At 39.8% G+C, this 19,453-nt stretch overlaps 1 protein-coding gene and 1 long non-coding RNA gene across 2 annotated transcripts in view; one reads left to right on the forward strand and one right to left on the reverse strand.

The window, feature by feature from the left end:
* Positions 1-10,977, reverse strand: part of LOC120877951 — a 16,405-nt gene extending 5,428 nt beyond the window's left edge. The window contains exons 1-2 of the long non-coding RNA XR_005724428.1: positions 10,896-10,977; positions 10,715-10,719 (exon numbers count right to left, since the gene is read on the reverse strand). This is a non-coding gene — a long non-coding RNA (uncharacterized LOC120877951). The remainder of the gene's footprint in view (positions 1-10,714; positions 10,720-10,895) is intronic.
* Positions 4,794-10,271, forward strand: GNG11 (G protein subunit gamma 11). Its single transcript, XM_040260440.1, has 2 exons — positions 4,794-5,511; positions 9,846-10,271. The coding sequence occupies exons 1-2, from the start codon at positions 5,416-5,418 to the stop codon at positions 9,969-9,971; spliced, it is 222 nt and encodes a 73-aa protein (XP_040116374.1). The 5' UTR covers positions 4,794-5,415; the 3' UTR covers positions 9,972-10,271.
* Positions 10,978-19,453: the final 8,476 nt, after the last annotated feature.

A 19,453-nucleotide genomic window follows, 5' to 3' on the forward strand; every position in this document is an offset into this window, starting at 1 on the left:
TTTACTGACATGTATAGTTTTAACAACATGCTTGCCATCCATCTCTCTACTGGAAATAGATTTGGGAGCCAGATGATTCTAAATCAAAACCCTGACTAATCCACTTTCTAGTTGAGACTTTCAGGTAAGTAATTTCAACAACTGAGCTTTGTGAAATGGATTAAGATGGAGCCTTATGTGACTATTTCAGATCATTTAGATGGGAGATAAACATATAGGAAAAAGGTAATGAACCCTACTCCTCTTCTATGCTCACTAAAAGCACTCATTGTCTCTCACTCCATCCCCAGAGTATATCTCCTAAGTCGTTTAACATAACCTTGCTTTCTTACTATAATGTATATGGTCGTCTTAGTATTAATGCTATACTGTAAATTTCTCAAGCCAGAAGCTCTGTGCATCTTTGAAACTACCATACCAACTAATAAATTGTCTGTACAGTTTAATTAACGTAATAAGTGTTTAATTCAACTAAAAGCAGGCAAGGGTGGTGCTTTTTATATTGGATAATTTAGAATTCCTGTTGGCTTATCTAATGATGAAACCAACCAGAGACTAAAAATTCCTGTTGCTTTAAAATACAGATTGTCAGCAGAAATTTGAATAAGATAAAAATTATAGGAAGGAAATATAGAGAAAAATGGTCTAGTAAGAGGAAAATAAGATCATGACTGTTTCTCAGCCTACATAGCTACATCTGGTGGTGAGTGACTCTGGGTTTTTTTTCAGAAATTATTTCAGGGCCAAGAATGAACAAAAATTAAGGAATTAAACGGAATTAAAAAGGAATGAACAAAAATGAAAAGGAATGAACAAAAAAATGCTCCAGAGTCTTAGTATTTGGCTGTTCAACAGAACTTCCTAATATTCGTGGAAATGGGTTAAGTACACATTCTTACTATGTCATTCGAGATACTTGAACTTTGATGTTTTGTACACATAACTGAGTTTAAACTTTAGCCAGAAAAAAAAAAAAAAGAAAAAGCAAAAACCTCAATGTTATTTTCATTTGGATTGATTTGATTTTAGCCAGATTTCCAAACAAGGCTAATTTCAAACTTCCTAAATTCTTCAAAGAATATATTGCCACAAGGAAAACAGTAAACTGAGTAATGAAAATGAAATGCAGTAGAAATTAATAATGCAGTGGAAGTTAAAGTCTTCTATGGACAAAATTGATAAATCATTTTGATACCATGAATCATAAGTAACTGTTAATAAAAATTGGAGTATCAGACCTGGTCATCCTGTGATTTCCTATTCTTTTCCATTAGAAGAGGAATCTTATAATAAATTGAACCAATATCAAATGAACTGAGTGCATCAAATGTGTGTTAAATACTTTCCTGAAAGAAACAATCATTTTAATGACCTAAAGAGTCACCATTTACTTTATAAATTTTAGAAGGGTAGAATTTGGGAGATAACCTAGTTTAATCTATACCTACAAAATAGATGCAGAGAGGATCCACATCTTATAAAAATTACAAAGCAAAACAAAACAACCCTGCTTTTTTAGAGTTCAAGTTAGTATTAAATCACTTCTCTGGTGGCTCAGCTGGTAAAGCGGGTGCCTGCAATGCTGGAGATCTGGGTTCAATCCCTGGGTTGGGAAGATCCCCTGGAGAAGGAAATGGCACCCCACTCCAGTATTCTTGCCTGGAAAATTCCATGGATGGAGGAACCTGGTAGGCTACAGTCCATGGGGTCACAAAGAGGTGGACAGGACTGAGCGACTTCACTTTCTTTAGTATTAAGTCAACTCCAATACAACTAACTTCAATATTTTCTTATAGACTTTTCTCTGTATGGATTTTTAACAGCATACATTAGAAAAACAGTCAAAGAACTTTTTTCTTTTCTTTGTATGTCAAGGTACATATGTCATAGTCTTTGCCCTTTTATACTTTAAAAGTGAAAATAACCACATGGTTAATATTTTTTTTTTTTTTTTTGGTCAGATTCTTTAAAACATTTGTCAGGAGCCAGTGGGCTGATACAGGTTTGTTTCTGATTATGTCTGTCATCTTCACTGAAGAATGGTTTCTACACATACTATTTTGCAAAGCAACTTCTATTAGAAGTAATATATACAAGTAAAAATCAACACTACAGTTGGATACAACTAATAATGGATTTTAACATTCATCTATGCAAAATCTTTGCTTGATAAAATATGTTTTTGAGAATTTATGAGAAATTGCTTACCATGGTTGCTCTCTGGGAGATGAATGCCATGCTTAGGAACGGGGAGCTACCCGCTCTTATTTTTGTTTTTTAAGTACCCATCATTTTACCATTTAAAATCAAACAACAACAACAAAACATTTTTCAGAATGCTGTGTGATCATGAGATTTCAGCATTTCCCAACTCATTTTAGTGTAATCAATTTACTTAATATGATATTAGCATGTGATTTTGATTAAAACTATGAATTTTTAAGTGTACTAATATGCACTTCATCTCTAATTTAAGTCTGATAATACTGTGGAAAAAGTTAAGGAACCATTATGGTTTATAACTATCACTGCAGGCAACTAGATGATTTCACAGGGAAGAAATTTCCAGGCCAAAATAACCCTACTTTTATGATTTGGAACAGGCAGACATTAATTTACTTAACCAACCTATTTAATTTGGGTGCTGAGCTTATTTAATTCAAGCCACATTAACTTACTTTCACTAACTTATTTAAGCTATTTTTAACCAAGTTTTTAAATTTAAGCAATGGGGAAATTAACAACAACAAAAAAAAGAATCAGTTCTGAAGACAGATTCGGTTTTTTTGTCTTGGCTCATTGCTTGCTAACAGGGAAAGCTCCCGCAGTTCATCTAATTTTCTTTGACCCTGGGAGCTCCTAGAATGTGTGGTATTTCGAATATAGAAAATGAAGCTCCTAAATATTTTTCTTTGTGAAAGTGGTTTATCAGATGTAGATACATAAAAAGTTAGAAATGAAACACACTTTAGCTAGTTCACCCCTCCCTTACGCCATTACATATCTCACAAATTGGAAAACCAAAATCCAGAAGAAAATAAGTGACTTTTCCTAGTGAGGGCCAGTGGCAGAGCGAGGACTGGAACTCATGGGTACTCATCAAAGATTCATTTCATTCTAATAGATTCAATGAGGATAAGTGGGTGGAGCCTAGTGAGGAATTATGAACAAAAAAACCTCTGCTTACAACACAGAGAATGGTGTTGTGGCTAAGGCCAATTATTCTGAGATACTCAGTTAATGCCTACACTCAACTTGAATTTTTTAAAATTTATTTAACCTTTTTTGAAGGATAATTGCTTTTTACAGAATTTTGCTGTAACTCCCTTCTGTCTCCCTCCCCATCCCACCACTCTGGATTGATACAGAGCCCCTGTTTGAGTTTCCTGAGCCATACAGCAAATTCCTATTGGCTATTTTATATATGGAAATATAAATTTCCATGTTACTCTTTCCATACATCTCATCCTCTCCTCCCCTCTCCCCAGGTCCATTCAACTTGAATTTGACTCTACCAGCAGGAGGTCATTTCTGGGGAGAGGGAAATATCATCCGACCACTTGAGATACTTTATTTTCCTTTCTTCATGCTTCATTTTTCTTCTAGTCTTTTGAGCATCATTCGGAAATAGATGGGGAAACAGTGGAAACAGCGTCAGACTTTATTTGGGGGGGCTCCAAAATCACTGCAGATGGTGACTGCAGCCATGAAATTAAAAGACGCTTACTCCTTGGAAGAAAAGTTATGACCAACCTAGATAGCATATTCAAAAGCAGAGGCATTACTTTGCCAGCTAAGGTCCGTCTAGTCAAGGCTATGGTTTTCCCAGTGGTCATGTATGGATGTGAGAGTTGGACTGTGAAGAAAGCTGAGTGCTGAAGAATTGATGCTTTTGAACTGTGGTGTTGGAGAAGACTCTTGAGAGTCCCTTGGACAGCAAGGAGATCCAACCGGTCCATTCTGAAGGAGATCAGCCCTGGGTGTTCTGTGGAGGGAATGATGCTAAAGCTGAAACTCCAGTACTTTGGCCACCTCATGTGAAGAGTTGACTCACTGGAAAAGACTCTGATGCTGGGAGGGATTGGGGGCAGGAGGAGAAGGGGACGACCGAGGATGGGATGGCTGGATGGCATCACCAACTCGATGGACGTGAGTCTGAGTGAACTCCGGGAGCTGGTGATGGACAGGGAGGCCTGGCGTGCTGCGATTCATGGGGTCGCAGAGAGTCGGACACGACTGAGCGGCTGAACTGAACTGAACAAGGTTTTAGATAGTTAGAGGGAAACTTTGTACGGCAGGCAAACATCTGTCACATCGTTCTTCCTGGCTTTACAAAGTAGCAGCTAGATTCATATGGCTTTCCAGAAAGTGGAAAAACCAAAACCAAGTGGGTCCACTGCAAACATACAGGAAGATGCTTGAGCCAGGAATTCAAAACCCTTGGTGTCAAGTGTCATCCAAACCTTGACAGATGGGGAATGGAGAAATACTTTCTGGTAGGACTTTAAACTTGCTACTTCTGTCTTCTCCAGGACCATCCGTTTATACTTCAAACACTACAATTATTCCCCTGAAAAAAGAATAAAATCCCTGCTGTTGAGGATGCCAATCTATTAACGTCAGAGCCATAAACAATATCCACATCCCAATGCCCTTTTTATCCCAAATTTGTAAATGTATTTCAGGCATTTAGCAGGCTGGTTGTGTTCACATCAACAGATGTGGTGCGCGTTTCTGAGGTTATAGCTCAGTTTCGTTTTCCTCTTGGGCCTTTTCTTAAGCGTCCGCATTTCCCCAGTAAACATGTGTGTAGTTGGGGGGAAAGTTACATGCTGTATATTTTTGAAACTCTTGGAGAAGTGAAGTGCCGTTATTTCCTGCCTGGTAGTGTCCTCCTTTTCTTGCTTCAGGGACAAAACCCGGATGTGACTTGGGAAAAGAGGGGGTGGGGAAGCAACAAAAAGTAAAACTTTTGTTGTTTCTCCAGGAAAGTGGACTAGCTCAACTCCTACCCTTGGGCCCCAGCCCAGGAGGGTCCTCCCGCGGGCGTGGCAGGGTCGGGAGCCGGGCCGGGTGGGGCCAGCATCCCGGCGGGAGACGGCTCAGCGCGCAGCCTCTCGGCCTCTACGGGCCGCCTTTGCAAACTCAACCCTCCCCGGGCTCCCAGGGGCAGATCTCCTGGTGGTGTGGGGACCTGACCAAAAGGGCAGGAGTTTTCGGATCCTGGGACGCTAGGGTGAGCTGGCGTGGGGGGGGATCTCGTCGGGGCGCTGGGACCGCCGCTGGGAGAGGCGGTCACCTTCTGCGCGGGCGGGGCGCGCAGGCAGCACAGTTAGTTCGGGACGCGCCCTGGTTTGAGGCACTTGCAGCCGCTCCACTTCCAGAGCTGTCCCTGAGCCCTGTTCTGGGACGAAAATGCCGGCTCTTCACATCGAAGATCTGCCAGAAAAGGAAAAGCTGAAGATGGAAGTTGAGCAACTTCGCAAAGAGGTTAAGTTGCAGAGACAGCAGGCAAGTTGGATGTCCCAGAATATTTCCTTCTGTGAAATGAACCAAGATTGGTGTCTAGTTTGTTGCAATAAAACAAATAGTTTCTTGGCTCTTGGGTGGGGGGGAGTTTGTTTCTTTTTTTGCTTTTTCTGCAGCTTCTTTTGAAGGGAGCTTTGGTGATGCTTGAGAATTGCCTGTTGATGTGGGGAGATCATAGGAGATTAAGGAGAGAGCAAGGATATCATGAGTAATTTAAAGCCAAATGTTTGAGAATGAGGGGAACAAGAGAGAAATTCTGCCAGCTATTAGACAGTTGATTTTAAAAACCCAAGCTGTAGGGAAAAGGCAGATGGCTACTTAGTTCCTTGATCTTTTTCATAATGGGAAAGAAGAGCTCTTAAAAGTTGGAGGGGTTTTTGTTTGTTTGTTTTGGTTTTGGCTTTGTTAATCACAATATGTCTTGAATTATCTAGTTTTGAGTCTTCATCAGGGGTCTCCAGGAAGTGTGTGATGAGCAGTCCACTGGGGCTTGGGAGCAAAACATTGCAGTATCCATCTTTGTTTATAAACTTCTTCCCTTTATAATTTCCACTTTATGCTTTGTAAGTATGCACAGTGAGCTAATACCTACACAGTACTATCTGTATTTATTTATAAATAAATAATTATACATATACGGTATAAAGACATTCTTTTTTGTGATGATGATTAGAAATTCTAGAGATCACTGAAATGATCACAGATTTTGTGAGAATGTACGTGCCAGTGTTCAGAAGTCTCCACTGAAATTTGTTGGAGACTCTGTCGTTTTTATTTCAAGTTTTTACTGGTAATACAGGCCTTCATTCCTTCCCTTTTTCCTCAATCAGGCAACCTGTAGTCCAGGAAAAGGTTTTTGGATAGATATTTTTTAAGATAAATGATGTAGTTCTTTCTCCCCAGCAAGAAGAATTTAAACTGACTTTGTATCTCTGTGGTTTAATACTAGAAAAAGTCAAGGAAAACAATGGAAGGGAAGTAAATATAGTGAATATGTTCACTTACCTTCCTGCTTTAGTTATGATAACTCTATTCGTGACAAGAGTCTTTTTACTCAGAAGGCACATTTTGAATGATATTTGGAAAATGCAGGCTTTGGAGGCAGGATATTTTTTATACATTTCTTTTCTCAAATGTAATCTGTAACTTCCAAATCCCTAGTCTCCCAGAATTTTGAAGTTTAAAGTCCTTTCTGTACATGTTGAAAGTTTTTGTAGCTTTAAAAATACTGCTGTGTTTAAAGGAAAAAACCAAAGTTATAGGACAAAGTGAATAGGCTTGTTTCTTGAAACTTTTAAGAGACCCATTTTGTGTATGGCAAAGCCCGTCTGTTAGCCACTTAGATCTTTTTGACACGATGAATCTTAGAGGTTACATATTAAACAGAGTTGCATGAATTGAAGTAAAGCGTTGGCTGTGCCAAGTTATATTCTGTTCCAAGAATATTTTAATATTTTGTATCACAATGCAGAACTTATAGGGGAAAAAAAAAAAGAGATGTGTCCTCCACTTACCTAAAGCTTCAAATTAGAAATTGGGCAAGGGGCTAGATGTAGTTAGGGCTTCCCTGGTAGGTTAGCTGATAAAGAATCTGCCTGTAATGTGGGAGACCCGGGTCTGCCCACACTTCTAATAACAACTACCAGTAAAAAGGACAATGAATTATATATTTATAAATCATTCAGGTGCAGGACAGTCTCTTAAACCACTTAGGATATAAAGGCTTGCTCAGTTCTGTACCCCTTCATTGGCACCAGAAATGCAAGAAGTAATTTCCGCATCATTACTACTACCCTAGTTGTCTAGGATTTCTCAATTCCTATTGTCAGACTTCCCAGGAGTGCAGTGGTAAAGAACTTGCCTGCCAACACAGGAGATTCAAGAGATGCAGGTTCAGTCCCTGGGTAGGGAAGATCCCTTGGAGAAGGGAATGGCAACCCACTGTAGTGTTCTTGCCTGGAGAATCCCATGGACAGAGGAGTTCATGGGGGTTGCAAAGAGTTGGACACGACTGAGCAACTAACACTTGCACACTTCATTAGATGGAGCAGACTGTGTGGAAGTTAGAGGGATCATTCATCAGCAGTTCACCCCTTCCAGCTCTCCACCTCCACTCCTTAGGACACATCCTACTGGAATTACTTTCTTGGGGAGAAGGAACAGAGGGGAGAATACTTTCAGGAAATCCTTAGAGATCAGAGGGAGAAACATCTAAGTCCTAATAGTAAGATTCCACCATTTTATTATGCACTTTGAATTATAACATGTTCATGCTAGAAAAACATGATTATGGCTTTTAGAGATCATTCAACCCTCTCACTTTGAAGGATTAAAAAACCAACCTGAATTCCAAGAAGGCTAACTAGCCCCTTATTTAAGACCCCAGAGACAATGATAGTGACATTATTAAAACACTAAGACACATATCTTCTGATGCCCAGTCAATAAACTGTTAATATCTGAGCTGTGTGTTCTGCTCAGGCCAGATTCACAGGCTGAATTCTGGCTTGTAGCTAATTGTTGTTCAAACTTATCCTCTTGATCATGGAAGGAAATACATCAGAGAAGCCATTGTTCACTTTTGGAGATTACACATCTTTCTGGACACTTAATGAAGAAGGCTCGGTAACAGATACCATTTAGGGAAACATGAGTCTAATTTTTTTTTAAACTATTTTTTAGCCTTTCTTTTTTGATATGGACCATTTTTAAAAGTCTTCATTAAATTTGTCACAGTATTGCTTCTGCTTTATGTTTTGGTTTTTTGGCCAGGAGGCATGTGAGCTCTTAGCTCCCCATCCAGGGATCAAACCTGTCCCCCCTGCATTGGAAGGCAGTCTTAACCACTGGACTGCCAGGGAAGTCCCAACATGAGTCTTATCTGCAAATTTCTCTGTGGTCACAAAGCCCAGCTTATGGATACTTATGTCATCACCTCTGAGAATTCACTTAAAATGCCCGCACAATCATTTTCCACAAATGTTACCGGACAGAATGATACTTGGAAGGATTTTATTTTGCCACATTTTAACTGTGTTGCCTAGTTTTAAATTTTATTTTCAGAGGCTTCCACACTGATGTACCAAGAAATCTTTGAGGTGTGGGAGTAAAACATTTTTTATTTTTAAAAAATTTTAATTGCAGTACAATAGACAAGAAACATTTTTAATAATTTTAGACATATAACATAGTGAGTTGATACGTGTATATATTGCAAAATGATATTTTTTGGTTACCTTAAAGTCTGATCTTTTAATAATTTCTAGTTTATGTTTTATGGTTATACATGATGTACTAACACATGTAGTAACTTCACTTAGGTGTACGTGAATAATTATGTACATTGTAGGATACATATGCAGAAATTTTTTAGTGATCAATATTGAAACAGTTTGGAGATTACTAACCTAGATAACAAAATCAGTGGAAACATTGCCTTGTTTTAAGAGGAGTCCATTAGAATTTTCTGGAACTTCTATAATTTTTACTGCTTATTTCTTACTAGTTAATGCAGATCCTCATTAAGCAGTAATCTTTTTTTTTCCTCCTTTCCTTTTTACTCTCCTCCTATTTTTTATAAATCACTCTTACAAACTCTCTCTTAAGGATAGACTTTTTGAAGAAACTGTTCAATCCTTTCTCCACTCAGAAAAAGTTTACCCTACTTACATAAACGCAAGCCTCAGATACGCCTTTTCTTATGATCAGTTCTGCACAGAAACACAGGTGGAGGGTTGGGGAGAGATGAAGATGAGGGGGTATGGGGGTGTTGCAAGTGGGGTGGGGAAACTTTGGGGCAACTTTAGCTTTTCCAGATCTGACTTTCTCCAATGCTTCTATCATTCTGTGAAACTGAAGAACCCGGCACATACTCAGTAAAGTGAGAATTTTTGCAGGAAACACCCCAAACGCTATTTGGGGAGTAGCTGGCACTGCAACAATTCATTAGCATGGAAAGTTGGAAGTAGAGTATGTTTCAGTTCCTCAAATATTGTGGACCTGTCATCATTGTATTTTAGCAGAGGAAGGAAATCATATGAGACATAGTGGATAGAAATTGCTGGGGATAATATTTTTAATACAGTGACTTTCAAACTTTCTTAATGCTACTGTAGTAAGAAATCTATTTCACGTAGACTATATCATTCATATATATTGTATAGGCTCTTTGCTGCACGCTAATATTTTCATCTATTCTATTTGATTTTTTAAATGCTGGTTGTACCCAATTATGTTAATTTCACTAAAGGGTGGTGACAAAGTTTGAACAATCCTGATTCTTTCTTTCTTCCTTTCTTTCCTCCTTTCTCCTTAAGGTGTCTAAATGTTCAGAAGAAATAAAGAACTATATTGAAGAACGTTCTGGAGAGGATCCTCTGGTGAAAGGAATTCCAGAAGACAAGAATCCCTTTAAAGAAAAAGGCAGCTGCATTATTTCATGAACAACTGGGGAGACACTTCCTCCTCAGTGGAAGAGGTCGTTTGTTGTCGTTTCCCGAAATGAAACCAACCCCCTTTTAAAGGAGTAACAATGAAATTTAAAGGAGACTTTCTTAAGCTCTCACCTAGATGTGGTCTTGTCTGAAAACTGTATGCTTCTCATCCCTGTGCACTACACACCCCTTTTAAGAGGACAGAGAGCATCTGATGTGCGATTATGGGAATAAGGACACCACTTGTGCATGACACACCTCTTTCAGTATATTGCTTGATTCTTCAAATAAAGTTTTATCTCTGCAGAATGAGTGTTGGCAACTTCAGAAGGCTTTCTCTCTCTCTCTCTTTTTTTGCATTCCCTTTGATACTTCTCCCCATAACCTTTCAGCTGTTTGGGACCTGTCTGTAAAGATGAAGTGGTTTGACAGATCCAGCTCTCTCTGCTTCAAATCTCAGGAGGTTTACAGCACTGAGTTCTGACTCCTGGAATGTTTTCATCTAGCATTGATTAGTAGGGAACTGAGTGAGTCTGGTGGCGCTGATGGTAAAGAAAGTGAAAGTGAAGTCGCTCAGTCGTGTCTGACTCTTTGCGACCTGTGGATGGTAGCGCACCAGGCTCCTCTGTCCATGGGATTCTCCAGGCAAGAATACTGGAGTGGGTTGCCATTTCCTTCTCCAGGGGATCTTCCCGACCCAGGGACTGAACCCAGATCTCCCACATTGCAGGCAGACGCTTTAACCTGTGCACCACTCCTGCCAGTTCGGGATACACAGGAGACACGGGTTTTACTCCTGCGCCAGGAAGATGGCCTGGAGGAGGGAATGGCAGCCTGCTCCAGTATTCTTGCCTGGAGAATCCCATGGACAGAGAGGCCTGGTGGGCTACAGTCCATTGGGTCACAAAGAGACACGACTGAGCACACACACACACACACAGGCACACACACACACATGCACTCACACACAACTGAATGAGTAGAATTGCTAATGTTGACAGAGTCAGGTAATTGAATCAGGAACTAGACCAGGCCTCGTCTAGTTCAAGCACTTGCCAGTTTATCATTGTACAGATTTTTTTCAGAGTGCTGCTATGATGATGGTGGCTGGAGAAATGCTGGAGGTCCAGAGGAGCCCCTTTGGGGCCAGCCCTGCTCTGCCTCCCACAGGGAGGCACATCTCGCATGTGATCACCAGGTCTTTCCGTGGCGACTGTCCAGTTCTGTTGCATTGAGCGCTGGCACAGATGCTTGGCTCTGTGCCCCTGCCAACCAGCCTTTTCCAGCAGGCCTGTGCCAAGCTTACCTCTTTTCTTTTTCCAAAGGAACAAATCAATCTTTTGCCAACTTCTAAAATTAGCTTGCCTTGCTTCTCATTTGCTCGGTTGGAATTCTTCCTTTATTGTGGCCACTCAATCCTTTGCTGGTGACAGGTGTTATGAACATTTTCTCCCAGTCCGCAGCTTAACTTTTCACCATGGGATCCTAGCTGTCCTAGCGAGCCTAAGGGTGCAGCGCACCAAAGAAAACTGCCTGACTCCAAGGAGATCTCGGAAAAGGTGTGCTGTGCTTGGGTGCTCAGTTCTGTCTGACTTTTTATGACCTCGTGGACTGTAGCCTGTCAGGCTCCTCTGTCCTTGGAATTCTCCTGGCAAGAATACTGGAGTGGGTTGCCATGCCTTCCTCCAGGAGATCTTCCCAACCCAGGGATCAAACCTGGGTCTCCCGCATTGCGGGCAGGGAAGCCCGTCAATACTGGAGTGGGTAGCCTAACCCTTCTCCAGGGAATCTTACCAACCCAGGAATCAAACCAGGGTCTCCTGCATGGCCACCAGGGAAGCCATCTCAGGAAAGGGGCACACCACGATTGTAAGGGTCCTATGGGGTATATAGGGGTGGAGTGTAGGATCAGGCCACTCAGGATGGCTGTTCTCTTGCTCTCTGTACATGCCCTGCTTGACTGTTACTTGCTTCGCCTATACCCTACTCACCCAACTGACCTTCCATGACCTTGCCCTCGGCCTCAGCTAGTGCTTGTTCTCAGCAAACGGGGCTGTGAGAGGCGTACCCCTCTACTGGTTTCCCTGGTAATGAATGAACCCACCTTATATCAATTCCCCTATAAAAGGCAACCTCTTTTCTTCCCCTCCTGCTTCAGCAAAGGCTGCTGCTGTGTGCTGCCTACCCTTCATTGCACACTGTGGGTTGTTGCTCCAGGACCTTGCTTCAGACTTGTAAGTCTCCCATTCTTTAAACCACTGATGTCTCTGTTGTTGGAAACAAAGGAACAAAAAACTCAACAGCAAAGTATACGATCGCCTTCCATCTTTCATAAAGGCACCAGGAACACAACCCCAAAGAAAGGAAACTTCCTTTCTTTGAGCATATTCTCTTTTCCCGCTGTTTTTAGATGCAGATTGCTCCAGGTTGAAGTAAAAAGGAAGAGAAGAAAAACCCTGACAGGTTAGCTCCAACTCAAATGGGTTTAGTTACTAACTTGCAATTTTAAATGTGGCATAGAAGCCCAGGTTTCTCCTTGGTGACATCTTTCCTCTTGCTTGCTCTTCCTCAGTCATGTCTGACTCTGTTTCGACCCCATGGACTGTAGCCTGCCAGATTCTTCTGTCCACGGAATTTTTCAGGCAAGAATACTGGAGTGGGTTGCCATTTCCTTCTCCAGGGATCTTCCTGACCCAAGAATTGAATCCGCATCTCCTGTGTCTCCTGCGTTATGGGCAGCTTTGTTACCACACAACCACTGGGAAAACACCTACTTAGATGCGTGTTGTTGTTGTTCAGTTGCTAAGTCGTGTCCAACTCTGCAACCCCATAGAATGCAACACGCCAAGCCTCCCTGTCCTTCCCTGTCTCCCAGAGTTTGCCCAACTTCATATCCATTGAATTGCTTAAATGCATAGGTGTACCTTACTAAACCAGAGACGTGCCAGTGAACTCTCCTCGCTTCCTGAGGTATATCAGCATCCTCACTCCGAGATTACTTTCTTTCCCCTCTCAGAGAAGGAACGGGATACTCAGGCTTTTGGAAGAGCAGGTTACAGCAACCCAAGAGCAGGACCCATTTCCTTCAGTTCCCTGCCTTTTTCCAAGTGTTGATGTCAGTGGGAATTACTGGGATCCCTGGAGTATTTTTATCCCAAAGTATGATCTACTCCCCAGTGAAGTTAAAAAAATGTAATGATACATTGAGGGCTTCCCTGGTGGCTCAGAGGTTAAAGCGTCTGCCTGCAATGTGGGAGACCTGGGTTTGATCCCTGGGTCGGGAAGATCCCCTGGAGAAGGAACTGGCAACCCATTCCAGTATTCTTGCCTGGAGAAGCCCATGGACAGGGGAGCCTGGTGGGCTACAGTCCACGGGGTTGCAAAGAGTTGGACATGACTAAGTGATTTAACTAACTAATGATATATCTTTTCCAACAACCATGAAACAACCAGTGTTTGGGATGTATTGCTACTGTTTGCATTTAAGGTGGCATGGAATTAGTACACTTGGTGCTTGAAAACCTTTACTTTAATGAACTATTTCATTTCTTTCAAGTTATAAGGTTTTCTTCTGTTGTTTAGGGAAGCAAACATCTGTTCTGGTTATTGAGAAGGGGTGTGTGTGTGTTACTCGCTCAGTCGTGACCCCATGGACTGTACCCAGACAAGCTCTTCTGTGCATGGAATTCTCCAGGCAAGAATATTGGAGTGAGCCGCCATTCCCTTCTCCAGGGGATCTTCCTGACCCAGGGATCAAACCCAGGTCTCCATCTTTGCTGGCAGATTCTTTACCAGCTGAGCCACTAGATCAAATCATTTGCTTCTCTCACGGAGTGCCAAAACAGCATCTGTATCCTCTAACTTCTTGAGAGTTGTGGATTACATGGCTGACCCTGAATTTCTATGTCACATTCACCTACTCAGTCATGTATGCTTCTGAGTCCTAGTGCTTTCTCTTCACCTACTTTCAACCATATGACAAATTGGTCAGTCCACTTTTGTTTTTTTCCTTCATAAGTATCCAATATCATAGATGTTTCTCCTAAATATAATTATCTTCTTTTTTCCCTCACTGTTTCATCTTTGTAACTCAGCAAACCTATAGAATTGCAATAAAATCGTCTTGATTTTAGAGTGTTCAGCTGCTAAAAATGTATTAGAAAATGAAAAAATACGAAAACCATATATTCGGATATATTATAAAAGAAACCTTCAGTAAGTAGGAATTTGTTAGGATTTAAATCATGTGTTCAATTTCTTCCAAGAATCTAGTTCTGTAATCATTTTGTATCTGATTAAATAGTTACTGGGTTTTGTGTTTTGAGACTTAGAGTCTATGAACTCATATTAGCAAAATTGACTTCTCTATTTCTAGGCAGGATTAACATTACCAAGCTCACCCATCATTGCTATTTCAAGTCAGTTTATTTTTTATATTGGATGCAAACTGATATTTCATTATTTTCTAAATTTGAACTTCTTTGATTTCGTGTGAGTTTTACAGGCAGATTTTCATGTACCTGTTGACCATCTTCATCTATTTCGCCTCCCTGACCCTCCACCTCTGGCAACCGCAACTCAGTTTTCTGTATTTATGAGTTTCGTTTTCTTTTTTTTTTAGATTCCACATATAAATAAGATCATATAATATTTGTCTTTGTTTGATATATCACTTAACATAATACCCTCAAGGTCCATTCATGTTGTTACATGGTAAGATTTCCTTTTTTTGTTATGGCTGAATAATAATTTCATCATGTATCTATAAAATAATTTCTTTATCCATTCAACCATCAATGGACACATAGATTATTTCCATATCTTTCCTACTGTAAATGATGATGCAATGGATATGGGAATGCTTATATTTTTATAAGCTTGTATTTTCATTTTCTTTGGATAAACACCCAGAAGTGGAATTGCTGGATTGTGTGGTAATTCTATTTTTAATTAGTGATGAAGCGTTATACTGTCTCTGTACCAATTTACTTTCCCACCAACACTGCAGAAGAGTCCCTTTTCTCCACATCCTCACCGACACTGTTGTTGATAGTCTTTTTGAGAATAGGCATTCTAACAGGTGTGAGATGATATCTCTTTGTGGTTTCGATTTGCAGTCTCCTAATGATTAATCACATTGAGCACATTTTATTATACCTATTTGCGTCTGCTTTGTTTAAATGAACTTTGGAAGGTTAAATGGGAACTAATAAAAATCGCTACCTATTAGAACCAGTGTTGGATGTGCCAGATGGGAAAGCATGATGTTGAGTCTTCTCATTGTATATTTTTCTCTAAAATTTTGATTTGAGGACTCGGCAAATACATTATCTAGTTTAAGAGGCAAAAGTAATTTTAAAATAGAGCAAGATTCATATTTCTATGTATAGGCTTTTAAAAGTAAATATTGTTGTTTAGTCACTCAGCTGTGCCTGACTCCTTGTGACACCGTGGACTGTAGCCCATGAGGTTCCTCTATCCACAGGATTTCCCAGGCGAGAATATTGGAGTGGGTTGCCATTTCCTTCTCCAGGGGATCTTCCCAACACAGGGGTTGAACCCACGACTCCTGCATTGGCAGGTGGATTCTTTACCTCTGAACCGCCAGGGAAGCCCAAAAGTAAGTATATGTGGGTATTAATGTTGTATGAATCAGGAATAAGTTTGTATAGTCAACATGATATGACTAACCATCATACATTTTGATCTTTTAAGCTTATCCCACTAAGTAAGACAAAGATATTGAGTCAATAACAGTTATACTTCACGGTTATCCCTTCTACTTTTAGTCGTAGAAGGATGATAACCAGTGAGAAGTGAGTCCCTATTTCTAGTAGAACAGTCTAGGAAAGCAGGGACCAATGAGAAGTTATCTTTTATTTGATAGAAGTAGTGGGATGGTCACAGAAGGAAAATGCTGGGGGCTGTCTCCTTTTAGGACAAGACCTCATACCCTACTCTACGCACTGAGCTGCCCCATCCAAGGAAGACCCAGGGCATCATCAGCACCTTTTCCACTCAAGCTACACTCAGTCTGGAATCCATGGACTATTAAAAACCATTCACTGACACTGGGAGAAACTTGAGACTCACTGATGCCATTGCTTTCTTTTCCTTTTGGTTCACACACATTAATGATGACTTCTTTTTCTTTAAAAAATAAAAACCTAATGTTAAAGAGTGCATAATTTCATTGAACATGAAAATGAACAGGGAGGGATGAAACTAGGTGGATTATAAACTTCAGAAATTGGTTCCAAAGTTCTTGTGCAAAAGTTACTCTTAAAATGAAGGAAATAGATCCTTGTAAAATTCAACAGTCATGAAAAAGAATCCGTATTGACATACATGTAAATGTATGTATGCATTTATTTATTTGACAACAAAAATTTGGAGGTCCCTTTATGTACCAGGCACTGGGTTAGGCTAAAGGATTCAGTAGTGAATTAGATAAAGCCCTTAGGAACATGGACTTTACAGAAATTATACTTACTCACATATAGGTGGAAATTACAAAGTATATTGTGATGTATGTATCTATGTATGTGTTAGTCGCTCAGTCATGTCTGACTATTTGTGACCCAGTGGACTGTAACCCACCAGGCTCCTCTGTCCTTGGAATTCTCCAGGCAAGAATACTGGAGCAGGTTGCCCTTTCCTTCTCCAGGGGATCTTCCTGATCAAGAGACTGTAAAGAATCTGCCTGCAATGTAGGAGGGTTTGATCCCCTGAAGAAGGGAATGGTAGCTCCAATATTCTTGCCTGGAGAATTCCATGGACAGAGGCGTCTGCAGGCTACAGTCCATGGAGTCACGAAGAGTCAGACACGACTGAGCGACTAACACATATACACATACATTATGATGCTGGTGGTGATGATAGCTGATACATTTGAAGTGCTTAATATATGTCTGGCACTGGAGTAAGCTGTTTACATAGATCATGTCTGCTAATTCTCACAAGTTCCTTATGTATTGGGTAAATAATTCACAAAATCATATAGCTAGTTTAACTAGCAAAACAGAGACTGTTCCTTAAACATTACGCAATAGTACCTCTCTTTTTTTTCATTGTACATAGAGCAATGTATAAAATAGTAAAATTCTTGCAATTTGTACCTCTCTTATAGAGAGAAGAAAACTATTAGCTCAACAACTATCTGATGTAACTTTTGGCATAGGTGTAGCCAGTTACTATAGCCCCAGAAATTTTAGCCCTGGTGTATGAAACAGAGTTTTATGTCACTTATTTTAATTGTTTTTATTTGTTGGTTGATTGGTTAATTTTTTATAATTACAACCTAACATAACAATTTTAACTTATTCAATGGGTGCAGTTTGCTTTCTTAAAGTCATATCACAACTCTAAATTATTATAACAATGATGAACTCTAATTGTATAATGATAAAGATTTGCTCTTTTGCCGAATAATATAATAGGTTAATACCAAAATTTGTCTGATAGAAGCTACATGAATTATGGTAGAGTGCCAGGAAGAGAGAAATCAAACTCTATCTATAAAGACTTTCTAGAAAATATTAGCATTATTAGTGATAGTCAGCCCTAGAGAACTGTCTATGGGTACCAAAGAATCTGCTCAAAGTCATCAAATTCAGTCTCTGTAAACTGAGGTCTTCAGTAAAGAGAGCCATTGGCTTTAGCTTGAGTCATCTCAGCCTTTTCTTATAGCCAGTTCAAGACAGACAATGTGAACAGACAAAGTTCACAGAGCTGGTTTGGGAATTCATGGGCCTGTCTTGGTTAGAGTTCCTTTTTTTTAATATAAATTTATTTATTTTAATTGGAGGCTAATTACTTTACAATATTGTAGTGGTTTTGCCATACATTGACATGAATCAGCCATGGGTGTACATGTGTCCCCCATCCTGAACCCCCCTACCTCTTCCCTCCCCATCCCATCCCTCTGGGTCATCCCAGTGCACCAGCCCTGAGCACCCTGTCTCATGCTTCGAACCTGGATTGGTGAGGTTAGAGTTCCTTAAATTCATAAAAAGTCCTCATGTATTGGCAATGATCAGTATTTATCAACAAACACCTTCAAATCCCATTTGGAAGTAATTAGATTAAATTTATATAGAACATATCTATTCTACAGACTTGGCATAGTCACTCCAACTTTCAGAGTACAGAGAAGGAAAAGAAGTTGAATCTGCTTATTGGATGTTTTGAAATAGTATTAAAGCTTGTGCGTGTCTCAGTCTAAGGGAGCAAAATGAAGAGGAAAGGAAAGAGACATTTAAACCAATATTAAATACTTCAAAAACATCATCTAAAAACTCTGATAAATACTGATATAGTTCACTGATTACTTAAAAACAGTTCAGAGACTGTTCTTGCTAAATGTTACCTCTTTATAATGAAAGTCACGTGTCAATGAGAAATATACAACAAGGATGCACTTGCTCTTTGCCAATGTTCAGACTTGCTTTTTCTTTTATTGTTTTAAGTAATTGTTGAAAGATTGTATGCTATTGGGTTTTCAACTGATTCTTATTTACATATATTATTTTAATATAAAAGCAGATGTAAGATAGAATAATTAATATTTATTAATATTTGGACTTTTCAATTTGGAGCAGGGAGTAATTCAAATATTTTAAAACCATTCATTTTAATTTGATTTGCTGGATTAAGGGCCTGTAGACATGACACTATATGGAAAAAATTGACCAATATTTTCCTGCATTCTAGGAACTGGAAGTCAAGACAAAAGGTGGTGATTACTTAACAATTTCAATTAATTAAATCAACTTTATGTGCAAAGTGTAAGTGGATTAACTGTCAGAGAAAAGGAGGGGGTAATAAGTGAATAATGAAAGTAAACCTAGGACATTTTCTACCTGTTCTTCTTGGAACATTTCATGGAAAGAGACATGGTAGCATAAGTGAAGGAAAAGAATTTGCAGATTAAACTAAGAGAAATTCCACTTATCGAGTTCAATTTGGCAGACCAAGAAAGCATTTATCAATATGATATATTATTAATATATCACAAGAGCAGAAGGAACTTAATTAATTGGCTACAGTGTCTTTAATAAAAAAGTCTTTAAAATATTTTTCCGTTATTGTGGACCCAAGCAAATACAGTGACTTAAAACAATGCATTTATTATCGCTTCTGAGTTCACCAGTCAGTGCCTGTGGGCCTGGCTCTGCTGATCTTGGTGGGTGTCACTGATTCATCTGTAGGCAGCTGATGGATCAACTCTGGGCTGACTAGTTACTGGGTGTTGTCTAGGAGTTGGCTGGGGCAAAGTCAGTGACTAGGTTATAAGTCTTGCATCCTTTAACAGACTAGCCTGGGCTTGTTGACATAGTATGGGAGGGCTCTAAGAGCATGGAAGTGAAAATGGTATCTTAAGGTCTAGAGGAAGAACAAGCACACCATCACTTCCACTATGTTCAGTTGTGCAAAGCCAGACATCAGACCAATCCAGATTCAAAGGTAAGGGCAATAAATGCCCCCTTTTG

Source organism: Oryx dammah, unplaced genomic scaffold (genome assembly GCF_014754425.2).
Source record: "Oryx dammah isolate SB20612 unplaced genomic scaffold, SCBI_Odam_1.1 HiC_scaffold_18, whole genome shotgun sequence".
In the NCBI taxonomy this organism is placed as follows: domain Eukaryota; kingdom Metazoa; phylum Chordata; class Mammalia; order Artiodactyla; family Bovidae; genus Oryx; species Oryx dammah.

Excerpts from the sequence above, each read along its gene's own strand:
- GNG11 (XM_040260440.1), top strand. The coding sequence starts at position 5,416 with ATGCCGGCTCTTCACATCGAAGATCTGCCAGAAAAGGAAAAGCTGAAG. Across the intron at positions 5,512-9,845 it reads TTAAGTTGCAGAGACAGCAG|GTGTCTAAATGTTCAGAAGA; the intron begins GCAAGTTGGATG and ends TTTCTCCTTAAG.